We start from the raw sequence: 26,700 nt of genomic DNA, 5'->3' as shown, positions 1-26,700 counted from the left end.
CCAAAGTTATCATTGCCCTTTTCTAACCAGATGCCAGCACCTTCAATGGAACAGGCAGAAATCCAACAGGTGTCCCTTTTTTTTCCTGGTGTGAAATAAGCTTCCCCCTCCTCTCTACTGGTTAAAATCTACTGCTTTGGTTATGAACATCCCACATTTTCAGTTCTTTAGACCCAGTTATGGGACCAGTAGCCCTGGGCAGGAAAGAAAAGCAGCAAGCAACGCGCCCAAACAAGGACTTGCGCGGAATGAAACTGGGAAGAAACCGCAGAGCAGAGGCAACAGGCAGGAAAGGACTGGGAGGCGGCGTAGCAGCAGCGGGGGGGGGCGTGGCTTAGAACTAGCAGCTGTAGAGGCGCGAGAGGGGGCGTGGCCCAAGCTCCGGTGGCGCACGGACGGACACGCGGCCAGCAATCTGACAGCTCACGTGACGTGGCACATGGACCGCCGAGACGGGCTAGGGGCCGCTAGGGAGAGCTGAGCGTGCGGCGAGCGAGCTCACGGAACTCTTTCTAAGAGGGGCGGGGCTTTCCGGGAGGGGAGGGGCCTCGGCGTTGGCCGTTGAGAAGCTGCAGCTCTTCGAGGGCGTCATTTGAAAGGGGTTGCTAGGCGACGGCTCGCCGGTGGGGGCGGCAACGCAACGGAAAGGTTGTTCCGTTACAATGACGGCGTTCCACCGCCAGTCTGAAGGGGAAAGGCGAAGGGGCGGGCGGCTGGAGTGGCGCGGCTGAAGCCAGCTCGTCTTTTTTTTTTTCTTGCCTGAGGCGAAGTCGTGTGATGAGCGAGACACCGCGGCGTCCCTTCCTTCCCTCTGTTCGTGACCGAAGAACACGGCTGTGGAGGGTGGCGTTCCCAGAGATGGGCCGCGGCGTGGCTAACAGGTGGGAGGAATGACCGTCAGGAATGGCCGTTAGGCGGCTCCCTGAAACCCAGGGGCTTCGTGTCGGGGGCGCTGGACGACCTTCGCCGCTGCCGGAGGCAGGTCGGGTGTCCTGTCAGAAAAGGGGCGGGGGGCTGAAGGGTGGAGGGGGGCTAGAGCTGGGTGCTTATTATTACACTTCTTCACCCTCAAGACGTGACTCCCTTTACCTTGATGACTTAAAGGGGCCGGGCGCTGCAGCACGTCCCGTTCCCGGCCGCTGCAAAGGAGAAAGCGTGGGTGGGTTAAAAGCGAGGGTGGCCGCGGGGAGGTTACGAGAGCTACCTCCCGCCTTCCAGCAGCTTCGCGGCGACCAATGGGCGGGAAGGAACGCGAGCAGTCCGGCGGAGTGGCATGTTTCTGGCCCAAAGAGAAAAAGAGGGAGCTGGAGGGTCGGCTTGCCTTTGCGTCGCCTCGCTGCCCGCCCACCGCAGCTCTCTGCGTCCAATGGGAGGCGCGCTGTGCGAAAAGGGGCGGGAAGAGTGGGGTTAGGTGAAAGAGGAGGAGGCGCGGCCGGGCCATAGGCAGCGGCACTCCTTTGCTGCAGCGTCACTGGGAGACTTGTTGGAGCTTCTGTTAGCGGCTGAGGGAAAGCTGCGCCCAGGCGGTGGTGGGCGCCTCTCGACAGGGTTTTCCTGCGCCGGCCACGGGCTTTCTTCGTCCTCCTTGCCCCGGCCCGGCCCCGTGATCGTCCTCAGGGTCTGACCCTGCGCTTCTTTCGTTGGCAGGAAAGGACCGTGACTAGGAGCCTGAGACTAGCAACGGGCGGCTTGAGGCGGCGGCGGGCGACTGGTGCCCCCAGCTCGCCCCGGGCCCCTCCCCTGCGATGGGGAATGGGTTGTCGGAGCAGACGTCGATCCTGTCGAGCCTTCCTTCCTTCCAGTGCTTCCACATCGTAATCCTGGGGCTGGACTGCGCCGGCAAGACCACGGTCCTCTACCGGCTGCAGTTTAACGAGTTCGTCAACACCGTCCCCACCAAAGGTTTCAACACCGAGAAGATCAAGGTGACGCTGGGCAACAACAAGACGGTCACTTTCCACTTCTGGGACGTCGGAGGCCAGGAGAAGCTGCGGCCCCTTTGGAAGTCCTACACCCGCTGCACGGACGGCATCGTCTTCGTGGTGGATTCTGTGGATGTTGAAAGGATGGAAGAAGCCAAAACGGAACTGCACAAAATCACGCGGATCTCTGAGAACCAAGGGGTGCCCGTGCTCATAGTGGCCAACAAGCAGGACTTGAGACATTCGCTGTCGCTCTCGGAAATGGAAAAGATGTTGGCCACAGGGGAGCTGAGCGCTTCCACGCCGTGGCACCTGCAGCCTACCTGTGCTATCATAGGAGATGGGCTGAAAGAAGGACTCGAGAAACTGCACGATATGATAATTAAGCGAAGGAAAATGCTGAGGCAGCAAAAGAAGAAGAGATGAGCTGCTGTAGGCATGAGGGGTAATTCCTTCTTGGCATTGGACTAAAACAGTTCCCAGCACCTGGCCTGCTTGTTTGGATCTTGTACAGCCTAATAAAACACAGCCTGGTGGGAAGCTTTGCAGACGCAGACCCTTTTACCTGGTCTCCCCACAAGTTATTGGCACTACAACTACTTTTATATATATATATATAAAGAAAGCAAAACAGAAACAGCTCCCTTGTTGCATAGTACAAAATGATCAGGAAACAGATGGGTGGGTAAATGTGACCTGGATATCTTAAATAGCCAAATAAAACAATGAAGAGTGTTCTGCTTGGTGGTGTAATATGTTTGAGAGTGCCTTTGCAAGAAAACTGCGTTCAAGGCATTCAGTGTTTTTTCAACTACTGCTTGTATGTGGAGTGTTTAGATGAAGATATGCAGCTTTAAAATAGTATCCTTTAACATATATGGAGCTAGTATACCATTATTTAAGGAGGCTGTGAATGTGGAGGGTTTTTAATGAGAGGTTGGCAGTATGGTATGCTTTTAGATCTATTCTCTTAAAATAACACTTGTGGCTTGGATGATTTGAACTACCACTACTGTGGTATTCATGTTATCTGAAGCTTGATAGAGGGGAAAAGTATGGAATATATAAGAGCATGGATGAGTTTCCTGATAATGTAGCATGTCTTGGTGTGTAGGGGTTCTTTAGAAATAGCTGTGCATCGTTAAGCAGTGCTAATCAGGTTCGGACCATACTTATCTGTCCTTTGGAGACATGTTCTAAAATGTTTGCTCACAACAAACACTGAACAATGAGACAAAAGTAAACTATGACCATAAGGGACTTGGGTTTCTGGATTTTTATAGTGCAATATTACCTTTAAATGAAATTGATGGCAATAAAATTTGATCATAATTAATTGTAAATTAAGCTAAATTCAACAAAACTACGTCCCATGTGCCCAGTGCTGTTAAAATGTACTGCCAGGTTATTTTATTATCCTTGCAGTACTCTTAGGAATGTATTGAAGCTTTATACACTTGAAACATTTTGACACTGTGGAAAAACAAGAGTTTAAAGATGGCCTGTGTCTGCTCAAATTATGCTTTAAGCTTTCCTTGTTTACAGTCATGCATATGATGGAAAGAAATGAGTTTTCTTACTGGTACAGTTTTTTTAAAAAAAATAAATGGGCAACTTGGGTAGCAGGTTAAAGGGCTAACGTGAATCCTGTATTACTCTACTGGTGCTGTGAAACATAAGAATAATTCCATTGTAAGAGAACAGTTCAAGGGACAACAAGACTTCTCCACTTGGCACAACCCACAACACAGTTACCTGTAGCATGTTCTCTTACCTACTAGTCAGATAATAGGGAGGATTACAGGTAGTTGGAAAATAGGGAGGCTATCTGAATGTCAGGAAACATAACTTATTGATACTTGTATAAAATCAAATTTTATAGCCAGATACTGCTTAGAAGGTAACCAAAAATGCACTTTAGTGTTTTCCAATACTGAAAGTGACAGCTTTTTTTAATTAAAAAAATAATGAAATCCTGGTCCTTTTTGAGAGAATTGAAGTAGCTTCCAATGGAGCTTTTGTACGTTGGTTATATGTACCTGCACTAGTGACATTGAAAAGTCACTTAATGTCTATATTTATAGAAATGTGGATAACTTCTTAAACCTCAATAAACCCAACTCCAAATGAGTCATCGGCAACAGAAGTTGACAACATTTTACTGTGCGGATCATACTTTTTATCAGAACTGTGCATGAAACTGAACCCTTTATTCATGTGAGATTTGTAAATGTGACAATGTTAAAAATCGCAGGTATCTTATTAAAGATTTAATGGCAATTTGCATTACGTTCTATGTTTACAACAGAAATCTTATTGATACAGTCATTTGTGGTTTAAAATTCTTTTTTTATTACAGTGCCTGATACTGTGGTATAAAATAGTTTTTTCTCATTAAATTGTGGAAAAGTTCAACTGCTTAAAAAAAAGGTGTGACATTATTTGTTGCTTTGTCACAGTTCAGCATTCTTCATAACTGCTCTGAGGCCCTATGTACACAACTGAATATGAAGTATAAGGGGCTAGCCATGGTGTTCCCTTCCTTCATTGATAGCATATACATTTCCAGAAGAGTATGCATGGGTTTTATCTCCCCTAGCTACATAGTTTTTAAGTACCTTTTCAGTGATTATCAATAACCAATGCCAAACAGGAGTTTAAGCAAAAGTAGCAGGATCCTGACTGTCTGAATTAAGCTACTGAGCACCACAGGATCCCAATGCAGATGAGTTTCACATAAGACTCTTATGCTACACAAACAATTCTTGCATGCACCTATAGTGCTGTGTCCTATATGCATGAGAGGGGTGAAAATACCCGCAGCTGCCAAAAATTCCTCTACATTGATCCTGTGGACTTCAGTAGGTGACTGACAGGGTCATGCTACCGTTGCTTACATTTGTGTACTTCAGCCTTTAAGCATTTTAGAAGTCTTGGTGGTTTTCCAATATGTGTAGCATACTTCATAAAAACAAATAAGGTGGTGTCTTATTAAAGCAGTGCGATTTTGCTGTGTTGTTTGGAGACTGAATAGTCAATTTAGCTGATCTAGATGGAGACAGCTGTCTGCTGAGTACTCCTTTTCAATATTTTTGTAAAGGTGTGTCCTCTTAAAACTACTGCTGTGAGAATTTGCAGTAAGGTGTTTTTTACTCTCCCCACCTCACTATCTGTGGCAGCACCAGGAAGAACTAAGTATTCTGCTGCTGGGAAAGATCCAGTTTGCCCAAGCCAGACGTTCAGCATTCTGTGGCCATTGAATGTGTTTTTTTTGTGTGTGCCAGAGAAGGAAGCCGATTGCTTGAGTCTCTCCCTGCCCCCTTTCAGGGTTTGCTGAACATGGTTCATTTTCTCCTTACTCTTGCTTAAAAGGGGTGTACTTACTAGAAGCAAAACTAACAATTCTGGGTTAAAGCTAGGGATTTCTTTTTGAAACTTTCCACGGACAGGAAAAGGAGGAAATACCTGTTGAGATAAATAGTGGGTGGGAAAAACGTTTTCTTTTCTTTTCTTGTCCCTCTTCCTGTGCAAGACTTTGATGTAGATTAATAGGATTCACTCTGTAGATAAGGTTGGTTCTTTGGACATTCAGTAACTACACTTCAGCCACAGATTTAAGAGGGTGGGGACCCCGTCACCTACCTCCCCCTTTTCTTCCTAATGTCTTAACAGTCAAGCTTAATGTGTAAAAACGATACATGGGAAAGAATATGAGACATTGTACTACCTTTGTAAACCAAGAAAATCTTAATAATAATAAAAAGGGGGGTGGGGAAAAGCAGCCAATTTTCTTTTTGTTGGCACAACAATTATCCATGGTACTTTGGTCACCCAGTTTTGCAAGAAATCTCGGCAGCCCCAAATCCTTAAAAAAATAAAATTCTGTTGTGCTTCTAAAGGCTAATTTATGGAACATTTTAGTAATGCTTAGTATGATATTGAAAGAGGTTCTTGCGATATGATACACCAAGACACACTTGTTCTGGTAGTGCAACTGTAATTGTATTGGTTTATTCCATCCATGATTGAAGCCAAGGCAATATTACATGTGGTTTCTAACCAGCCACACATCTGTAGTATGTGTTACTCCTCAGTAGCAATAACTAGTTATCTCTCTGTGTCTCTGTGTGGCAATGAAGTTGGATGACATTCACTGCAGGATGAATGTTTCCAGACATTTGAAAGTATCTTAATCTGAAGGAAAGTTTTACTAGTTCTTCTGAGATCTAACCATTTAGGATTAGGGAATTCAACCAGGCTGTAGCAGATACACAAATGCAGCAGGGAGAGCAGTATGGGAGATGGTTGTTTACAGCTCTTCTATGGGGAAATCCATCGTTTGTGTTGCAGTGATTCATTAAAAGTATGATTGGCTGTTTCCCCTTATCTGAATATTTTGAAAGAGATGCTATCTATGTTGATAAGCAATAGCTAGAAAGGTTTTGTATATAAGCACCATATCATGCTGAATATAAATGTGTGGCCAAGATAGGTACAATGGGTTGGAGCCAGATTAAGTTAGTTGCACTTCAACCCTATTACTTTTAACATAGGTAAAGGTAAAGGTACCCATGACTGTTAGGTCCATTTGCAAACGACTCTGGGGTTGCGGTGCTCATCTCACTCTATAGGCTGAGGGAGCTGGCGTTTGTCCGCTTCTGGCGAACCAGAGGAGTGCACCCTTTGCTTGGAAATTAAAGGGTCTGCTGGTTTCTCTTTAAAGTTTCCAGACTCAAAAGAGAGCAGGGCAATTAAAGGCACAGAAGTCTTGTCCACTATTGAGTCTGGCAACCCTAACTTCAGAGCTGACCCATGCTGCTGACAAAATCACATCTTTTTTTTCCCCAGGACAGCACGATTGGCTCTTCCCTTGTTGGTTCTCTAGCAGCTACCTGTTAAAGCACCAGTGTTTGTTTGTTTTTAAATATAGGGTGCATTTAAAAGGTGTTTACGGACTGAATAAATTCAGATGATGATTAATTTTCTTATACCCCACCAGCCACTCTGGGCAGCTTCCAACAATGGCTGTATGGAGTAAAAAAACACTGAAGAAGTGGGACCACAACAAAATAAAGCAGTGTAGAGTGGTCCAATCAGGGTGCCAGTCAGTCTGCTTTATCTTCTTTCGGAATACCGTACTTCATTCCCCATCCCTTTGTGTGCCACTGAGCATGTTCAGTCCTAATTGGGGTGTCTTTGAGCCCCCAAGTAGTTCCCGCCCCTAGTGCGTACATGGGCAGGGGGAGAGGGTCTCTCACCTGATAATCTTCCTTCTTGCAGATGGATGGTGCTATTTTGGTTTCATAAGGATCAACACTCAGAGAATTAAAATAAAAAAAATTCCTTCAGTAGCACCTTAAAGACCAACTAAGTTTTTATTTTGGTATGAGCTTTCGTGTGCATGCATGCATGCACACGAAAGCTCATACCAAAATAAAAACTTAGTTGGTCTTTAAGGTGCTACTGAAGGAATTTTTTAAATTTTACTTCGACCCAGACCAACACGGCTACCTACCTGTACTCAGAGAATTAGTTCACTATTAACAAACTATTGGATATAGGATGATTTCGGCTTTGGGATGGACAGGAGGTGTATAGAACAATTCTTCTCTTGGTAGGAGGGAGGAGACTGTTTGAAACCACAGTAGTATTTAAGTAGTATCCTGCTACACACTTAAGAGAGTTAATGGGGCCTGTGCAGGTTTTGGGCATTCTTATATTTTGCTTAGGGGCAAAGTCATCAAAGAGTTTTTGCCCTGTAAGCAGATTGGGAAAGAAGAAAGAAAGTGGCAATAGTTTTGTTCCTTTTCAAATGAGAATACTGTGGCAGTGCAGAGGAAGCAGAAAATAGACGTGGGGTCTGGAAGTTTTGGGAACAGTAGGGGGAAATGGGAAACTTGGCAGTCAGGATTTTAGTGATTGGGGACTCCTACATGGGTTTGGCATTAAGCTATCTAGCACCTTGTTTTGGCCAACAAATTGAAAATTAGTTCAGTTTCCTGTTTAATGCTAAGGTTTTTGCAGCTGTTTGGAGTAGCTGGGGGCCTGCTAGAACTCATTTGTCCAATTCCCTATCAAACCTTGGTCTTTGTTTTTCCATCTCTTATAAACCTGAGTTTTGTAGAACAGTCTTTCCCTCCACCCCCTGTACTATAAGTAACTTAAAACAATGTAATTACAGTACTTGCCAGAATTATCAGGGTCTTGATGGCAAAATTAGCTTTGGGATAAGGCTATTTCAGAAGCTTATTATGGGATGGGGGTGGGGGACATTTTGCAGTGTTGGTGTTCTATTCATGCTTGCCAGAGAAAATCCCGATGCAAAGCTGACTTATCTGAGAAGCAATGGAAAGGTGGAGTATTTTCAGCTTGTGTACAATAGGGACAATTTCTAAAAATATCCCACTGTTGCTAAGATCAGATGAGCTTCGTTGTGTTAGCAGCCTTAGGGAGCCCTGCTTGAAATGCTCTGCTGGCATTTTTAACACCCATCTCGTGATGTGACCCGATGTTAAATGCTTGCAGTTTTTGGCAAACCTCAAGCATGACAGATCTCGTGCTTTAATGTGGTAGACAAAATGCTGAAAATGTCCAGAAAACGCATCCTGCTCTGTTGAGCCACTTTCTTTTTCATTGGGGAAAAAGAGATCTTTCTTTGATTATTGCATGAAGGTATCTGGCAATTGTAATTTCTCGTTGTAGTCTTGGAAATGCAAGTTGTGCTTAGTGCATATGAAATGGGCTACTGATATATATGCCAAATACCACTTCTGCATTATTAATAAGAGCGTCTTCTGCATGAAGCAGCGATTTCTGGGAAGGCAGGGAGCTCCCACTCATCTGCAGAGTGTGCATCCAAATGATAGGCTATTGCTCTAAAAAGGCTGGGCCTTACTTCCTTTATCTAGCCTCCACCCAAACTCTATCAATGGTAACAGCACTCATGACTTGTCCGGTTCTCCTCCCTTTTCCTCCTAGAAATGCTTTCATGCAGAACAGATGTGCCTGACTCAGCTACATCGGGCAAGGAACAGAAGTTGCACGATGGTTTTCTGGCACGAAGATAAAGTGATAGGGGAACGTTATATTCGATTATTTTGTGCATCAAACTGCTGTTAAAAAGCACAGGGGTAAAACCAGCCGAAAAGGTGGCAATCTCTCCCCCACCCCCCCACTGCTACAGCCACCCAACCTGGCACTTAAACACCACACTGGAAATTCAGGAGACCTTTTCTTCCCTTTCTCTCCCCACTTCTGCCATCTGTAAGATGTAGCATAGATCTGCTTTGTGCCACTGTTGCATTTTAGCACAGTCAACCCTCCATTATTGCCCCTAAGGAATTGGGGGGGGGGATCTTGGAGGCCTCTGGTTGACTTACCCATATTTTGTTCATTCAAAGACTGGTAACAGTTCAAGGGGACTCCAAGTTGCATTGGGATTACATACTGCAGGAAGTTTTTAGCTCCTTCCAGCACCACTTTCCTAGATATATGGTCTGAAGGCAGATGAGATCACCTTCTCACTGAAGCTAAGAAGGTCCGATTCTGGTCACTGCCTGGATGGGAGACCTCCTGGGAATCATAATACACATACAACTCATGATGGAAGAAAGGTAGAATATAGAAGGTAAAAGATTCATGAATCTCCAAGGCCATGCCTAAGGCAATTGTGCGTGTCTTACAAAGCTGAGTGCAGCACTAGCCATACATTATGTGCCAGGCTGCTCTACATGACACACCACCCTATCCCTGCTTTGCTGTTGTAGGCATGTGTCAAGAAATGAAGACAGGTTGTGTATATGCCATACATTTATTTAAAGCATATTTCTTTCCCCCAAAGAATCCGGAGAACTGTAGTCCTCAAAGAGCTACAATTCTCGGCACCCTTTACAAACTAGTTTCCAGGATTATTGTGGGGTAGGATGTGCCTTAAATGTATGGTGTGTACGCTGCCATATAGAGCGCTGGTGGGGCCACCACTATCTGCATGTGGCTGGAGAGCCACTTTGGGGGAAGGTCACAAGTTGCGCAATTAGGGCTCCCCTAGAACACATGGGGAATTTCTCCATGTTAGCTTCTGTCAATAATGTGTGGCCAATGGCCATGCAGCAGCAGCAGTTGGGGGTGGCCAGCAGAGATGAGGTTTTCAAGAAGAGAGCTGTGTGTGCTACATAGCTTGCCCTGCAGTCCTTAAGTTGAGTCTATTGTCCTCAGGTGTGGTGCAGGAAGCTGTCTCACCCCTGGAGCCGAAGTAAAATTAAAGTACCAGTCCAGTTGCCTTCAATATATACAGCGGTGTGGTTTGGCACTTGTCCTTTGCCTCAGGCAGCAAAATGTGTTGGGCACACACTGAATTTAGAGGATTCGTGTACGAAATGTATGCATACATTATGTCCTCCATGCGTATGCTGCTGTCAGGTAGAAAACTTTGCTTCTACCACCTCCTGCGTCTGGCAAAATGGAAAAGCCACCCTTGACTGACAGAGGGATACATTCAGTGAAACTTTTGAATGGATGGAGGAAAGCTTGGGTAGTGATAAGCAAGAGAGAATTATGAATGAACTCCATATTCAAGAAGTAGATCACAGCTAGGTGATCCTGAATTCTTAAAACAGCTAGTTTTCCTTATAGACGCATGACCATAAGAAGAAAAATAAAATCAAAAGGTGCGACTTAAAAGAGGTGCCTTTGTCTCCTTTAATCCAGGTCTAGCAATGTTGAAAGCATCCCACCCCCCATCCCCAGACATGAGGCTTCATAGATCTTCCATTCTGACTTTGTTGCTTTGTAATGGAGCTGTGGCACAGGATGTTGCTGCTACCAGATGATAATGCAGAGTGAAAGGCTGGACTATCAGAAGCCCCAGGGTGACTCAGCGTGGTGCTGGATTCTCACGAAGAACTGATTGCTTTCCCATAATAAGAACAGGAACTGGGGCAGATAATCCATCTAAATACACTTGCTTCTGCTGCATGAACTTTGTGTTAGGGAATAATGTACCCTTGCTTTCTGAATTAAAACCTCATACCACTAGTAGTCCTGACATTGTTACCTTTACAGTAGTAACCATGCTTTTAGAGGGGTTGGGGGGAGAGAGAGAATGCTGTGGCATTATTGTATTCCTGAAAGCAGTGCCCAGTGTTTATTCCAGCACTGTAGTAAGTAGCGTACACAACGCAGAAAGGATGCAATCCTGCCCAGAAGGTGCTACAAGACAGGCGCGAGGAAGTTGCAGCCCTTTAGTTGTTGTTGGATCCAGGTCTCATTGGCCTTAGTCAGCATTGCATGGGAGTCCAACATCTGAAGGGCCACATCTTCCCTGTCTCTCCTGTAGGGAAACATCTGTCCTCAGACTTCTTTATCTTTACAATGGTAGGCAAATTGTTGTTGTTGTTTACAGGTGAGCAAATAAGGTTGAGAGAGAGACTCACCCAGGGGCCCACAGTGGAACTACAATGGAACTAAGATTTAAACAGGCCTTAGAGTGAAGTCCTATTTGGTAGATCATGTTGACTCTTTTAACATCTTAATATATTGTACTTCCTCTACCCTCAAAGAAAGGTGATTCCAACTTGTCTTGAAAGCACATCTACTGCCATGGAAAAGACTAGTTGTGGTTAGCGGCAAGGAAAAACAGTAGTGCTTAAGAGCGCTCTTCTTATTTGTATAAATGCATTTTGCATTCTACAAGTGTGGGTATACATGCTTGCCTGCTATGGTACTTTTGGAACCCTTCCCAATCTGAGGCCTCTCTCCAAATATGTTGAAGGTACAAAATCTGTTTAGCTCAGCAGTCAGCCCCACAAACACCTTGATTCCCATTGTCCCCGAGTCCTGATAGCTGCTGCTACAATATAGGCTTCAAATTTTGAGTTTTGCTGGTAATCAATAAAAAATGCTGATTCCTCTGTTTTTAGAATTGTCTGGTAATCACATTACATGTTCCGTTATGCATGTACAGCCATGAAGCATCATGTTTCTATGTGAAATATCTGTGTATGCACTGAGTATGCGCCTGCAATGGAATTACTAGAATGAACACAACACAGTTCACTTTGCTTCTTTTATTGTAAATTATGCTTTTTTTTCAAAATATGTGAGTGCCACAAAGTTTTAAATTTAGGATAGTGCAATTAGATTTGGCTCAGAGTTTGGGTTTGTCAGCATTTCTGTTCTGTTACTGTTTCAGGAAGCATAATAAAGTTAAAAGCCATGGAATTACATACTAATCTGAAACTGGCCCGTAGACTTTCTGCTTTAGGACTTCTCTCAAAAAAAGAAAGAAAAAAGAAAAAAAGGAGGGGGGATTATTTAATTTGACATTTCGTACTGGAGTGTAGGCAAATGAAACAAATGGGGGGAGCATTGTTTGTTTTTTTGTAATATGTATAAATCAAAATTGGATTATTCCTTGTTAAATGAAATAGTATTAGGTCACGGTTCTTAGCAGAAATACTAGAGGTTTAAAAATTGCCAATGCTAGTCTTTTAGACAAACACACAAGTTCTCAGGTTCTATCTTGCTAAATAAGCTGCTGTGGCAGTTTCAGAGCAGTTCAATTTCTTGCTGAACTGTGAAACTCATAGGCTGGCATTTGGCCAAGTTTCACCTTTTTGTTTTTAATAGGGGTTTTTTTCTTGGTGTGTGGGGGGGTACCTTCTCAGTGTTTTACATTACAACAGGCTGACAACAGAATCGTTCTTTCCTGTTCCCTCCTTCCCCTTCCTACCCTCCCCCACCAGCTCTTGTCCAGCCAAGTTTCAGTTTCTCAGCTAGGTTTGAGAATTCTCTGTTTTGCCTCTGAGGCTCCTTGCCTTGGGACAGCTGCAAAACAGGCCAAAGTTCAAGGAGTTTAGATTGTGAACCCCTTTGGAGACAGAAAGGTTTATGTTTGGGGAAACTGCTGCAAGCTGTTCTGAGCCCATGGGGCAGAGATATTCATCTAATAAGTTAGCAGAGTTTGCCAGACCATCTCCCTGCTGAGCACCTGTTGCAGCAACAGCAACAACAAAGGATCTTCTGGTACCTTGAGGGCTAGTAGATTTTAGTGTGGCATCAGCTTTTATGGACTGGTGCTACTTCATCAGGTACATTAAGGGGTGTGTGTGTGTGTGTGTGTGTGTGTGTGTGTGCGTGCATGTGTGCGTGTGTGCGCGTGTGTGCGTGCCTGCTGAATGCCAGGGGATTTCCTTCTGATTTTGGGGTGCATACAATTGCCCTGCAAGTGTGTGTGTGTGTGTCTCACCCTCCCACATCATACGCACATAAACAAACAAACCAGAAAAATATCAATGGTGGAGTCAAATAACAATGAAAGGCAAGAGGTAATGTCTTTGACAAATCTGCGTAAAACAAGATAAGTATAGTGACCAACAGCAGTAATATTTTATTGATTAAAGTACTTATATCTTGCCTTTCCACTTTAAAAAAAATGCCCAAGGCAGCAGACAGTATAATATTAAAATGGCACAACAAGATGCTTTTGCGCGTAATTCTAAGTCGTGGCTTGGTTTAAGAGGGTGAGCCTGAGCAAGCTGCAAGTTTGCTGCCTTCTCTCCTATGGCAATGCTGCGAGGAACTTCGTAGCTCTTGCTTCTGGTTTTAACTAACCACAACTTATGTCCAAACCTAGACAATCCATGGTTTGTCCATCTATAGCTTTCTAAAAGGAAGCCAGCTTCAAACTGTGGTTTATGAGATTGGCTTGTTTAAGTAAACAATACTTAAATTGAACGGCAGTTTAGTGTTCAGACATAACACTAAACTGTGGTTAATCAAAAACAGAACTGGAAGTTCCTCATCTTTTCCTTACAAACTGATCTCTCCCTAGCAAACTACAGTTCCCAGGATTATTTAGTGGAAATCATGGCTGTTAAAACATTTCCAACATTAATGTGGGGCCCTAATTTACACAGAAATTCAGCCATCTAGCAATAGGTGACAGCAAAGTCTGAATAATTGTGTTTTTTTAATTAGCAGGTGCTTGGAAAAAGATATAATTGATCCAGCTCTAAACTAAAAGAATAAAACTCAACACACACAAACTATTTTCCAATATTCAAAATACATTAGGTACTTGCATCACCCCATCACGGAGAAAAAAATCCAATTGGCACAGAAAAGTAATACATTTATTAGGACAAATGAAAATGGTGCATTTTTTGTTGGTCCTAATAAATGTATTACTTTAGTGTGGCAATCCAACAGTTTCATGCTACAGTTTCCCTTTGAACATCCATGGTTACTTTCAGGGCAGCAGCAATAAACTCAGGATTTGCCACCCTACCCAGTTTGAGCCACTGGGCTATTACTTGCAGGAGTGGCAGCCAGTTAAATCTTTGCAAGGTCTATCGTGCCCTTACTAACCAATATTCTTTATCAGATACATTAAATCCTTAGTTACTTGGGAACAAGCCCCATTAAACTCAGAGGGACTTCTGACCTAACATGCATAGGATTACTCAAGGCTTTCATGATTCTTGTGCTTGCTACAGAAAAAAAAAAGCTGGTGTTTATCCCATCCGTTGCAGCAGGTACCACTGCCCTAAGCATAGTTTATTTTCCAAAATGATTCAGAGTGCCATGCTTGCAGAATTGGCCTGCTGTGAAGAGAAATTATGCACACCATGATTATTACTGTAAATTAAAAGGTTTGCCAAAGTGTGTTGAGGCACTAAAAATGAATGTCCCAGACTTGACAATTGTCCATGCAAATAAATTAGACGAGAAGCTGTTTTCATGAGTTAATTCTCTCTCCCCCCCCCCCCCCATAGCTTTTAAAAAATATTTCTGATTTAGGGGCCAGGTAACTGATAAAGTAAATCTAATAAAAATATAGTTCAGCTCTGTTTCTTTCTTTTAAGTCTTAACATAAGCAGAGCTCTCATAAAGGAAAGGTCATGTGTTTTACTGGTCAGGGAGTAGCACCTCATTATTTTTCACAGCTGGGAAGCAATTTTGGGAGCTCTGACAGTTGCTGTTGCCAAGATTTACTTGTTCAGAGACATTCATGGCATGCGGTTATCTATCTATTGATAGATACTTTCCTTACATTCTGTCACATGATCCTGTGACGAAGAAATAGAGCCCAGCATGGACTGTGAACAGAGGAAGAGGCTTCTATCAGTTCCATTCGTTTCTCCTAGCTGGAGTCCCCAGTTCAAATCTCAGCTGAGTTGAGTTCATTGGCTGTGCTCTCACTGCATCTCCCCTACAGCTCCTACCCCAACCCAGCTGCAATAGGAAGATAATAATGCTGAAACACCGTATAGGATTGCTTACAATTACTGATATAGTTTATACGAAGCCCTTTGAGCACTGAGCAAAAGTGTTGCTATAGATAAGAGGAGATGGTGACGGTGGTCTCCAAAGGAACAGGAGTTCACAGAAAACAGTTCCCCATGGCACTATTCCCCATTTGTAGGCAGAAAGTTACATTCTAGCCAGTGCTGTTGTATTTAGGGGTATGCTTTTACCTCAAGTGTTTCCTGTAATGGAGAATACTGTAGTAGATCAGGCTGCAATGAAATGTTGCAGCTTTGAGAGCTGCTGCTCAGGATTCCAGACACTTCAATGCACAGCGGTACCTCGGAAGTCAAACGAAATCCATTCCGGAAGTCCGTTTGACTTCCAAAACGTTCAGAAACTGAGGCGGGGCTTCCGATTGGCTGCAGCAAACTCCTTAAGCCAATCGGACGCCCTGTCGGACATTCGGGTTCCAAAGAATGTTTGTAAACTGGAATACTCACTTCCGGATTTGCGGCGTTCGGGAGCCAAAACATTCGACTTACAAGGCATTTGGGATCCAAGGTACGGCTGTATTCAACAAAAGTTGTATATAGTGAAGAAGCCAGGTGCACCTCTGTTGGGAGGAAATTCCACAATAATCATACCGTCAATCATTTCATTTCTCATTTCACTTTTAATGTATATATATTCTATATTACTATACACAAGGTGGTTTACAAGCTGAAGAAACAACAAAATAGACAGCAAAGATCACACACATAATAACAGTCTGATCTGATACAAAAAAAGTCAAAATGATCAGATGTTCCTCAGTATAAAAAACAACAACCCAGTCTATATAGCCTCTAGGTTGTAAAATATTCAGCTGATATACGTGGGTCCCATGCTTTAAACAAATAAACAATCGAGCAACAGTTGTTTAAAAAAGAAGAAGCACAAAACCTTGGTATTAAGTGTGTGTGTGTAAGGTAAAGGACCCCTGGATGGTTATGTCCAGTCAAAGGTGACTATGGGGTTGTGACACTCATCTCGCTTTCAGGCCAAGGGAGCCGGCGTTTGTCCACAGACAGCTTTCCGGGTCATGTGGCCAGCATGACTAAACCGCTTCTGGTGTAATACATGTGTGTATATTTTTTTTTGTGTGTGGACATAGACCATGAATTTAAAGCATTTTTTCTGAGTCATTTTTCATTGCATTTCCACAGTCAGTCATCAGGGATGGCTCTGTTTAACCTCCCGGCCCCATCAGTGTTGCTGTCTTGGAATCTGTTTCTGGAGAATTGTCATTTCCGTCATCTTTGTTATTTGGGCTGGCCAGATTCTTGCCTGTCTTCTAAAGGGTTTGACATGGGATTCATTGCTATAGCATATTCATTCCAGGGAGGTCAGGTGGAGCGGAGGCAAAGAGATGAAAGTGCGTTGGACACAGGTCATGGTTTGAGGACAAGGGTTGAAGAGCGCCATCAATTTCCCATCTGACAGATGCTAATCGTGGGGCCGGATGTTAATGGATGTCAGTGGATAGGACCTGACATTCTGATGAGTCCACTGCTTCATTTTAAGTTTGTGCCAGAGTTGCAATGTGATGGATGTGCTGGCTGAAGTAAAGTTTGACAGTTTGATGAGCAACGAGCCTTCCAGTTCATCTTTCAAATAATGGAGATTGGTGGCGTTTGCCATTATCTGGAAGTACAGGTGACCAGGGCTTTTGTCCTGCTATAGAAAAACTAATTTTCCAGAAGTGCTTGCTTTTCCCACTAAGCACAGCCTGCCCCAAAGGACAAGACGGTGCCCAGCTCCCAATTCCATGCACAGCAGTTGAATGGACTGTCAACTGAATCATACTTTGACAATGGCAATAGGATAGTGTCCTCCAGTAAACCTGATGGCAACAAGCTAGCTTAGGGAACACAAAGCAAGCCTGTGTCATACAGCTCTGATTTCCAACAGGTGTGAATAGCCAGGGACTTCCATTGGTGCCCCCTAGAACCTACAACCTAAGGCCTTCTCACACATTGCCACCAGGAATGTAGGAAGTTGTCATATGCAGTGTCAAAGCATTGCTCCATTTACCTCAGTATTTTCTACACTGACTGGCAGCAGCTCTCCAGGGTTTCAGACCACAAGGGCCATCCAGTCCAACCCCCTGCCAAGCAGGAAACACCATCAAAGCATTCCTGACAGGTGGCTGTCAAGCCTCCGCTTAAAGACCTCCAAAGAAGGAGACTCCACCACACTCCTTGGCAGCAAATTCCACTGACAAACAGCTTTTACTGTCAGGAAGTTCTTCCTAATGTTTAGGTGGAAGCTTCTTTCTTGTAGTTTGAATCCATTGCTCCGTGTCCGCTTCTCTGGAGCAGCAGAAAACAACATTTCACCCTCTTCTATATGACATCCTTTTATATATTTGAACATGGCTATCATATCACCCCTTAACCTTCTCTTCTCCAGGCTAAACATACCCAGCTCCCTAAGCCGTTCCTCATAAGGCATCGTTTCCAGGCCTTTGACCATTTTGGTTACCCTCCTCTGGACACGTTCCAGCTTGTCAGTATCCTTCTTGAACTGTGGTGCCCAGAACTGGACACAATATTCCAGGTGAGGTTTGACCAGAGCAGAATACAGTGGTACTATTACTTCCCTTGATCTAGATGCTATACTCCTATTGATGCAGCCCAGAATTGCATTGGCTTTTTTAAGCTGCTGCATCACACTACCTCTGAGCCAGGCAATGACACATGCGGTATGTGTGTGTGTGTGTGTGTGTCACACAGCATGTGGGGTGCCAGGGGGACCATTCCCTCAGGCCAGGCCCAGCGCATCCTCTCCGCCTGCTCCTCTCCGCCTGTCAAAGACCATGTCGGCTGGCCCGGCTCCCCCCTGTGTGGGCAGCCAGGTGGCTCAGCGTGTCCCCGCTTTGCTCCGGTGGGAGTGCGGTTGCTCCGGCAGTGTCGGTGTTGAGGGCTGGTGCTTCCTTATCTGGCTCCCATGCACCCCCTTCTTGGTGCACCTGCCCGCCTGGTGCACACACCTGCCCTGGGCACCAGCAAGTGACGCTATGACTCTGGAGCAGGGATCAGCAAACTTTTTCAGCGGGGGACCAGTCCACTGTCCCTCAGACCTTGTGGGGGGCAGGACTATATTGGGGGGGGGTGAACGAATTCCTATGCCTCACAAATAACCCAGAGATGCATTTTAAATAAAAGGACACATTCTACTCATGTAAAAATACACTGATTCCCGACTGTACACGAGCCGGATTTAGAAGGCGACTGGGCTGGATCCAGCCTCTGGGCCTTAGTTTGCCTACCTATGCTCTGGACCCACGCAGTAGGGCAGAACAGCCAAGCTTAAAGGATGGGCTGATTCACATAAGATGATCTGGTCTTTCAACTAGCTTCTTCTCAATTGAACCAATATACATGCTTGATTATAGTGCTACCGTGCAGAGCATAGTTAGCTTTGCTCGTAAGGAAGGCTCTGGTGTTTTGTTTTGTTTTTTCCGTGTGTGTCTGTTGTTAGAAAGGATGAGACAGACTCTGATCTTATTTAATTATTATGTATCATTTCTACAGTGCTGTAGTTACGCTGCGCTAATCCAGCCGAGGTCTATTATCAAGCTGAGTTCATGTTCTTCCATATAGGGGAATATTTACACCTATGAGGCCATTCCTTTTCCGTTTGATTACTTCTCCGGTTGTTCCAAACAAAACAAAACATTCAGATGCGCTGGGAGCAGACATACCAATTTAGCAGTCCGTATGATCATTTGATGTTAAGTAATTAACAAAATAGGATTGCCTTCAAATGATTTGTACTTGACCTTAGATGGTTTGCCTACTGAGGTGGCTGTGAGCAGGATTCAGACATCTCTGGTTTGTAGCGACAGAAAACAAAAATGGAATCAACTATTTCGTCTGGTTCAGAACTGACTGGATTTCCTTCCTGAATGCTACAATGCAAGGAATGCAATGAAATTTTACGAGGAGGCTTGGTCAATCAGGAAGAGTACTGTAAGATGTCTTGTACCCATCTTGCTCTTCAGAGTCATCCACATGGCAGGCGGGCAGAGCACACAGAGGTCAGCTTCTTTGAAAAGAGCGGAGTAGAGTCACAATATTCACAGGTGCAGATTTTCTATTTATTTTTTGTACATTGAAATGCCACCTTTTCTTCTATCGTGGACCCCAAAGTGAAGTACATGTTGTTCCAGGTGGTCTTTCATCCAACCACTGATCAGGCCCAGACCTGAAAAGAAAAAAGTGAATCTGTTGCTCGTCTAGGGCAACAGAACAATCCATTTCATTGCAGAAACCTAACGTTCTGGAATGCACTCAAAATCTCCTTGCAAAACACTAATATAAAGGCACCGATAGATGTCCTTTTATTAACAAAAGAGTGAACAAAACATGGCAGTTTCACCGTAAATGTGTATGTTCCTGTAAATATTAGAAATGCATGCAAAGCAAAATCATTTTTTTTTAGATTTCAAAGTTTTATTTTTGCTTCTTATATTGATACCCACAGCATATTGCAAGACAGTATATTCCAGAAAAGGGTGAGCCTTCATACAACTAACAATCAAATTAGAAATAATAGAAATCTTAGAAATCCAAATAACAACAGAAATCCATAAATAATGAAATGTTCTCCATATGGCTCAGTTTTTATTCATATGGTATGAAAAGGTGGCTCCTATTCAGGTAGGTAAACAAAACCATTCTGTAACATCCAATATAGACTGATAGAACTGTGTCCTTGTCATGGATAGCACAAACCCCAAAACAATAAACATATAGTGATCCAATCACCACACACTTCTATAAAGGAATTAACATAAGAAGATATATATCTCCTTTTTTCAGGTACAGTGTGTACCTCAGCGTGCTAAGTCCCTGTCTGATCAGTGTTTCCCTCCCTTCTGCTCACACTAATTTAAGCATCACATGTGGAAAAAGGGTTAAAAGTCAATGCCATTTTGGAATGTAGAAACAAACAGAAGCAGGGGGTTGTAGAATTGGGAAGTTGTAGCTCATTTTTCTTCTACAAATCACTTCCCACAGTAAAAAAAAAAAATCAAAAAATAAATTTCATGGTATTAATTATGAATAATAATCATTTTTATTAATCATAGAAATGGATTGTAATAATACTACTCTGTTCAGTTTTGCTTAGATTCATGTAGAATATTATACTGGATCATTGTGTCATAGCTGAATGAAGATGACAATAGACTGGAACAATTTGGAAGAGAGCTATTAGAATGATAAAAGGGAAAGTTGTACTGTGGGAAGTCCAGCTGAGGAAAGAGGGCGTGTTGCATCCAGACTGAAGTCAAAATATTAGCAAGACAGGGTCAGTATATTTGAAGTCTGGAAGCTTTTCCTTCACACTGAAGTCACAGTCAGGTCCCACAGGGGAGAGTGTTTGGTCCTACAAGTGGTCAACTGAGTTTGGAAGATTGATTTATCAGAAAGGTGGACATATTGTAGTAGACTACTAAGGGATTATTTAAAAAATGGCAATTTTCTTGAAAAGCCAAACACTTGTAGGCACAAACATTATTGTATGTGGGATCGCATAGGACAAACCCAATAGCATCATGAGCAAATATAATCATAAATTTGCAGTGAAAATGACTGGAAGAACCCACTTTAATGTGGGAATAAGGTGTTTTGTTTGTACTGCTGATATTGTTGTGTATCTCTTGACAATTAGTATTCCCCCACAGGAGAAGAAAAGGCCAAGGAGTAAACGTGGCTGGGGAAACCCAGCCAGATGGGTAATAATAATAATACGGAATGAAGCCCCTAAGATAGTTGAATGGTGCTCTGCTTTCCTTTGGAACCACATCAGTGAGGCTGAGGGGAGGAGACTTGTCGTCTGGGGAGCCCAGGACCTCCATGCACACTGCTCAGGCTTGCACCCCGGAGAAGTCACTTCGGTGCTGCTAATGCAGCGGTTTAACTTCACCTTCAGAGGCACACTCCATTGTCTCTCAAGACAGATAGATGCCAACAACAGTCCCAGGTGGGGAGCCCAAGGAGCCAGCTGTAAGACCTTTTCATCTGGAGTTATATTCTGACTTTAATTCCTATTTGGTTTTAATATGTAGTTATGGGTCTCATGCCTCCAGGACTGGTGAGACTGAATTAAATTAAATTAAATGATTATCTGGGGGCAGTTGGCCCGCTCCTTTCAGATCCCTTTTGATCTGCGGGATCTGAACAGTCCCCCCAGGTTAAAAGCAAGACTGAATCCCCCAGGCAAGCCACCTGGTTTTTTCTTTGGTGTGAGCCGCTCAGAGAAGTTGCCTCCATATGCTCCCAGCCCTTCTCAGAGTGCGTCTCTGCACCTAGGGCTCTCCAACTTTTTCATTAGGCAACCTGCTTCAGGGTCTGGGGGTGGATTGATGAGGAATCGTCCACTGTTACATGAGTGTTCGGCTGCTTCTTATAAGAAGAAGAGGAAAATAACAGAGCACCAGATGTTGTTCCTCTAAGAACATTGCAGAAGATTCCTCTTGCCACATAATTCTTGATCTGCTGATCACACTGGGAGCTGGAGTATGCATTTTGATATCTTCATAGAACATTGTGGGGGGAAACTGGACCTCCAGATTTTTTGGGACTAGAATTCCCATCATCCCTGACAATTGCTTGAGGCTGATGGGAGTTGGAGTCCAACAACATTGGAGAGTCATAGGTTCCTCAGCCCAGACTTAGAGGCCTGGTGCAGACATAATGCTACCTGACATCCTGGAAGCCCCCTGTGGGCTCCTGACACCTCTCTGTTCTCCTACCTCCCCTCTGCTATCAGCATTTGCTTCCTGTTCACACCTGTTACCTGTATGTACTGAGCCTTGGATCCTAGAACAATAGGCAGGTAGGATCCTAGAATGCAACAACCTGATTGGCCTGCAGGAGCAGATCCTAGGAGGTAGTTAATCAGCCTATTAGGCCGGTAGGATCCTAGAATGCAACAACTGATTGGCCTGCAGTAGCAGCCCAATCAGGCTCCAGGAGGGAAGCAGAATCAGCTAGGGTTGCCAGAGAAACCAGCAGACCCTTTGCTTGGAAATTAATGAAAGGGTCTGCTGGTTTCTCTTTAAGGTTTCCAGACTCAAAAGAGAGCAGGGCAATTAAAGGCACAGAAGTCCTGTCCACTATTGAGTCTGGCACCCCTAGAATCAGCCAGTCAGACGGAACCCATTGTGTAAATAATGTATATAAAGCCTGGGGTTTTTTTTTTGGGGGGGGGAACTCACTCACGGATTTATGAGCTGCAATAAAGAGCATGAAATCACTATGCGACTCCGAGACCTAACTATGGTTTGTGCTACGTCTGCACTGGCATTTTTGCTAATCATAGTTGTCTCCAACTGCAGTTTGAAAACATGCTTCATGGACCATGTTTGCAAACTGTGGCATGGTTTGGCACCAACTGCGGTTAGCTAAAATGCAAGAGCAAAGGTATCGCTAACCATAATTAGCTCCCAGACTGAAAGGGATTGTTGTTCTTAGTTTTCTAACTAACAAAGGCCGTTAGCTAGTACCAGGGCCTTTGTTTACAGAGTTACTCTAGTTTCTTCAAGCCATTCAGCCTGGTCATGTAGAAGGGCTCTCAGAAACATTGAAATGGCCCCACAAGGCATGATGAATGCACCACAGCCAGCAGCTGTTTGGGTACAATTCAGAGGCAATCCTGACCGATCTGGACCCAGTGTTCAGTGGGTACAGAATATCTGCGAATTTGGAAGATGTGAATCTCCCCTAAACTCTATTAACCCTTTGTTCAACATTTCCGCTTGCTCTACTAGACGGAAGAAGTACTAGGACAGAAGTGCTTAAAATGCTAGAAAACAAGAGATCAAAGTCACAGATCAAAGCATTCAAGGTGGCTTGGCATTGATTCTTTCACACAACCATTTCAATAAGAGACTATCTGACCGGCATGCTAATACAAGCAAACCTTACAGTGTCAGCAACCTACAAATTAGAGGGAGACACTGGGAGACTTCTTTTTCTCTTTTTCTTTTTTAAAAAGCCTTTTCAAATTTGAAGAGGACTGAGTTTGCCAGCAGTGTTTAGGGGAAAGGGTAAGCCTGGGAGATGCTTCCTGTTCCAGTGTTTCATATAGAAGGGAATTCAGAAAAAAGCATCCATGAACTGAATGCCATGGGATGCTCATAATTTTTCATTTAAGAATATTAAGAATATTAATTGGGGAGAGCTAGGTCTAGCAAAGAGGAGAGGGGTGCCATGATGCCGAAATGTTGGTGTGTGAGCGAATGGACTTAAATGGGGACAAATGGCCAGATCTTTATTGGGTGGTTGGAGATTTATAGTTTTCAAAGTGGGTTCCTGAGAGCTCTGTGATTCTTCAGCAAGAAGATCAGCAACAGTGGGCAAACATTCCTGACAGATGGCTTGCCTACAGCTGCCCACAATTACAACTCTGTAACATACAACTGCAGGAGAATGTGGATGTCTTGCATTCATCACGGCAATGTCAAGACCGTGACAAGACCGTGGAGGACTGGCTCCAGGGATGGCTTCAGGGATGAGGTGGACATTATTTGACATTGGCCACATTCACACCATACATTTAAAGCGCTTTTATATCATTTTAAACAGTCATTGGCCTTCCCCAAAGAATTCTGGGAGCTGTACTTTGTTGAGGGCACTGAGCATTGTTAGAATACACCTATTCCTCTCACAGAGTTCCCTGTGAGGATGGATGGATTGGTAAACTCCCCTGAGAAGCATCAGGCAGTCTCTGTTTTCATTTCCCATAATGCTCCTAATGTAGTGTTGCTCCAGAGCCTTGTGGCAAGTACAAAATGGTGGCCAGGGCATTCTGTTTTTTAAAATTATTATTAAAAAAAATTCTAAAGGGGGGGGGCTGCATACACAAAAAATGATATACAATATTTTACAATATGCAGGGCTTCTGTGGCATATATCAATGAGGGAATAGTTCCCTGAAGGCAGAAAAATTGAAAGCCCCTGATCTCGGTAGGTCTGGTTTGAAGCAAGAGTGATCCCTTTCCTCACCTGTAGTTTGCTGACTCTTGTCTCTCGTCTCCTGCTGATAAAATACCTTTGAAATGAAATTGATTGTAGGCAAACTGCTGATAGCCTTTAGTTAATTAAAGCCTCTCAGAGAGTAGAAGTATCATGCCAGTTATGAAGTAACTCTGCACATTTCTGCGTATCTGTACTATGCGGCTGTCAGGAAACAAAATACTTTGTGTAGACTAGCATAACATTAAGCAGACGCCTATTCCCCTCGCAGAGCTACAATTCTCAGAATGGTTTAGCAGTCAATCCCGCTTCAGAGGAAACTCTGGAAACTGCAGCCCTGTGAGGGGGACTAGGTGTTTCCTAACAACTCTCAGCACCCTAACAAACTACAGCTCCCAGAAGTCTTTAGAGCAGGCATCCCCAAACTTCGGCCCTCCAGATGTTTTGGACTACAATTCCCATCATGCCTGACCACTGGTCCTGTTAGCTAGGGATCATGGGAGTTGTAGGCCAAAACATCTGGAGGGCCGCAGTTTGGGGATGCCTGCTTTAGAGGAAGCCATGACTGTTCAAAATGGTATCATGGTGCTTTAAATGTATGGTGTGAATGTGGCCCTAGATACAACCTGGGAAAGAGAATGGTCTCTACCAGGGGCATACCCAGGATCAAAATTAGGGGGGGCACGGGAGGGGAGGCCTGCGCCTTTCAGCTCTTCTGAGGAGGCGGCCCCCGGCTCCCACTCCACGCGCGAAGCTCCGGAGGCGCACGGGGAGCGTGAGCCTGTGGCTGCCTCTTCCGCGCCTCCCAGCTCTTCCGAGGAGGTGGCCCCAGGCTCCCGCTCCCCGCGCGAAGCTCCAGAGGTGCGTGGGGAGCGTAAGCCTGGGGCCGCCACACTGCGCCCCTCAGCCTTTTGCTTCTAGGGGGGGCAACTACCCCCTGCCCCCCCTGCCTACGCCCATGGTCTCTACTATGAGCACACTCAATAGCAAGTTATCTGAAAATGCTAGATGATACTGTTGCAAGCCACCCCAATTTCCAAGCGGTGTGAGATTCAAGGGTTTCCATGTGTCCACCCAGGCTCCTTTGGAGTGAGGGACAGCAGAGACTTTTTGATACATGGCTTATTTACACATATATACAATCTGAGCCTTAGCACCGCAAGAGGGTCTTGCTTCTTCCATAGCCACAGCCTTGGATTCAAGCAAAAATCAGGCATGGCTCTGACCCTCTGCCTTCCCAGCAAGCTGCCTTGCTTCCAGCTTTTAGCTCAGTATAACTCAAGTCTGCACTCTGGCCTTTGTTTTTCTAACTACCAGCGAGTTGACCCAAATGAATCTAGATACTAAGGGAGATTCCTTATACACCTGAAAAGTGGTTGTGCCAGGGGTGGGGAAAGTGTGGACCCTCTCTCGATGTTGCTGGTCTAATATCTAAGACCAAAAGTTCAACCACCCTGTGTCACACGTGACTTCTTTTTCATGGTTGGCTCGGCGTTGTCTTAGCCCTCCCGTTGTTAAGCTCTGCCGTAAGCTGCTCCAGCCTGAATCGCAAACACAAAATGCCAAGCTAAAGATCAGCGTTTTTTAAAAGAGAGTCAATCCAAGCCCTTTTCATACCGCCTTGATATATATACACTGCAGAGAGCAGAAAAGCGCAGAAATACAATTGTTTTTGTGCTGCAGGTAACCTTTAGCATGGTAATTGCAGTCTCCATGTTAGGGTTCATTGTTTCAGGGCTTAAATGTGTTTTGCCATTATCCTTTCAAGCTCCAATGGCAATATGAGCTGAAATATGTACCAACATGCCTCTATTTATTGCCAAGCAGAGACTTAATCCTGTGCTATGTGCGCTTTTCTGAAGTCAGGCGGTGCACCAGTGATTTAGTTATATAAAACAGTGAGCTCAGAACCTTGCCCATCAACCTTTGTTTTGATTGGATTTTTTTAAAAAATACCTGGCTGTGTATGTTGCGTAAGAAGTACTATAAAAATAAGTTTATACACCACAATATTCAGTTGTGTTACATGACAGAAAGTAAAACAAAACTCTACCTTTATTTTCTTTAAAGAATACAATTTCGCTTCAAGTCTAGTTTGTCTTGCTCTGGGGGCACTTGGATGGAGCAGCCCAGCGAAAACAAGTTTAGTGTCGCGAGAAGCTTATTGGGCTAAGAACAAGAAGCTCCGGAATTTTTGAGTTCTTCTGTCCATCCTAAAAGGAAGTATCACTTGGGCTTTAGAAGCCAAACACATTCCATTTCACAGGTGCTGCCCGATGCCAATCAGGTAGGGAAATTGCTGGAGCTCAGTGGCTTGTAACAAGCCCATGGAGCTTACTCACTGAGCCGCTGTGACAGAGAAGGGTTGTAGCATCTGCTCTGCATCCAGAAGGTCACATGTTCAATCCCTGGCATCTCCAGGTAGGGCTGGGAGACATACCTGCCTGAACCACAGGAAGGCTACTGCCAGTCAGTGTAGATAACACCGAGCTAGATGGACCAAT

At 44.3% G+C, this 26,700-nt stretch overlaps 2 protein-coding genes across 5 annotated transcripts in view; both read left to right on the top strand.

Moving 5' to 3' along the window:
- Positions 1–681: 681 nt before the first annotated feature.
- ARL4A (ARF like GTPase 4A) lies at positions 682–4,202 on the top strand. The gene is made up of 2 exons (XM_035130120.3): positions 682–881; positions 1,648–4,202. Exon 2 carries the CDS (start codon positions 1,746–1,748, stop codon positions 2,346–2,348), a length of 603 nt encoding a protein of 200 aa, XP_034986011.1. The 5' UTR covers positions 682–881; positions 1,648–1,745; the 3' UTR covers positions 2,349–4,202.
- Positions 682–26,700, top strand: part of LOC118092250 (uncharacterized) — a 75,870-nt gene continuing 49,851 nt past the window's right edge. For all 4 annotated transcript variants that reach the window (XM_035130116.3, XM_088654309.1, XM_088654311.1 and 1 more), the window contains exon 1: positions 682–881. The gene's annotated coding sequence lies outside the window, so the exon portion shown is untranslated. The remainder of the gene's footprint in view (positions 882–26,700) is intronic.

Source organism: Zootoca vivipara, chromosome 11, assembly GCF_965207765.1.
Source record: "Zootoca vivipara chromosome 11, rZooViv2.hap1.1, whole genome shotgun sequence".
NCBI classification, from domain to species: Eukaryota; Metazoa; Chordata; class Lepidosauria; order Squamata; family Lacertidae; genus Zootoca; species Zootoca vivipara.
Note: the sequence above shows the minus strand (reverse complement) of the source record. Positions and strands in the feature narration are given on the sequence as shown.

Excerpts from the sequence above, each read along its gene's own strand:
- ARL4A (XM_035130120.3), top strand. The coding sequence starts at position 1,746 with ATGGGGAATGGGTTGTCGGAGCAGACGTCGATCCTGTCGAGCCTTCCT.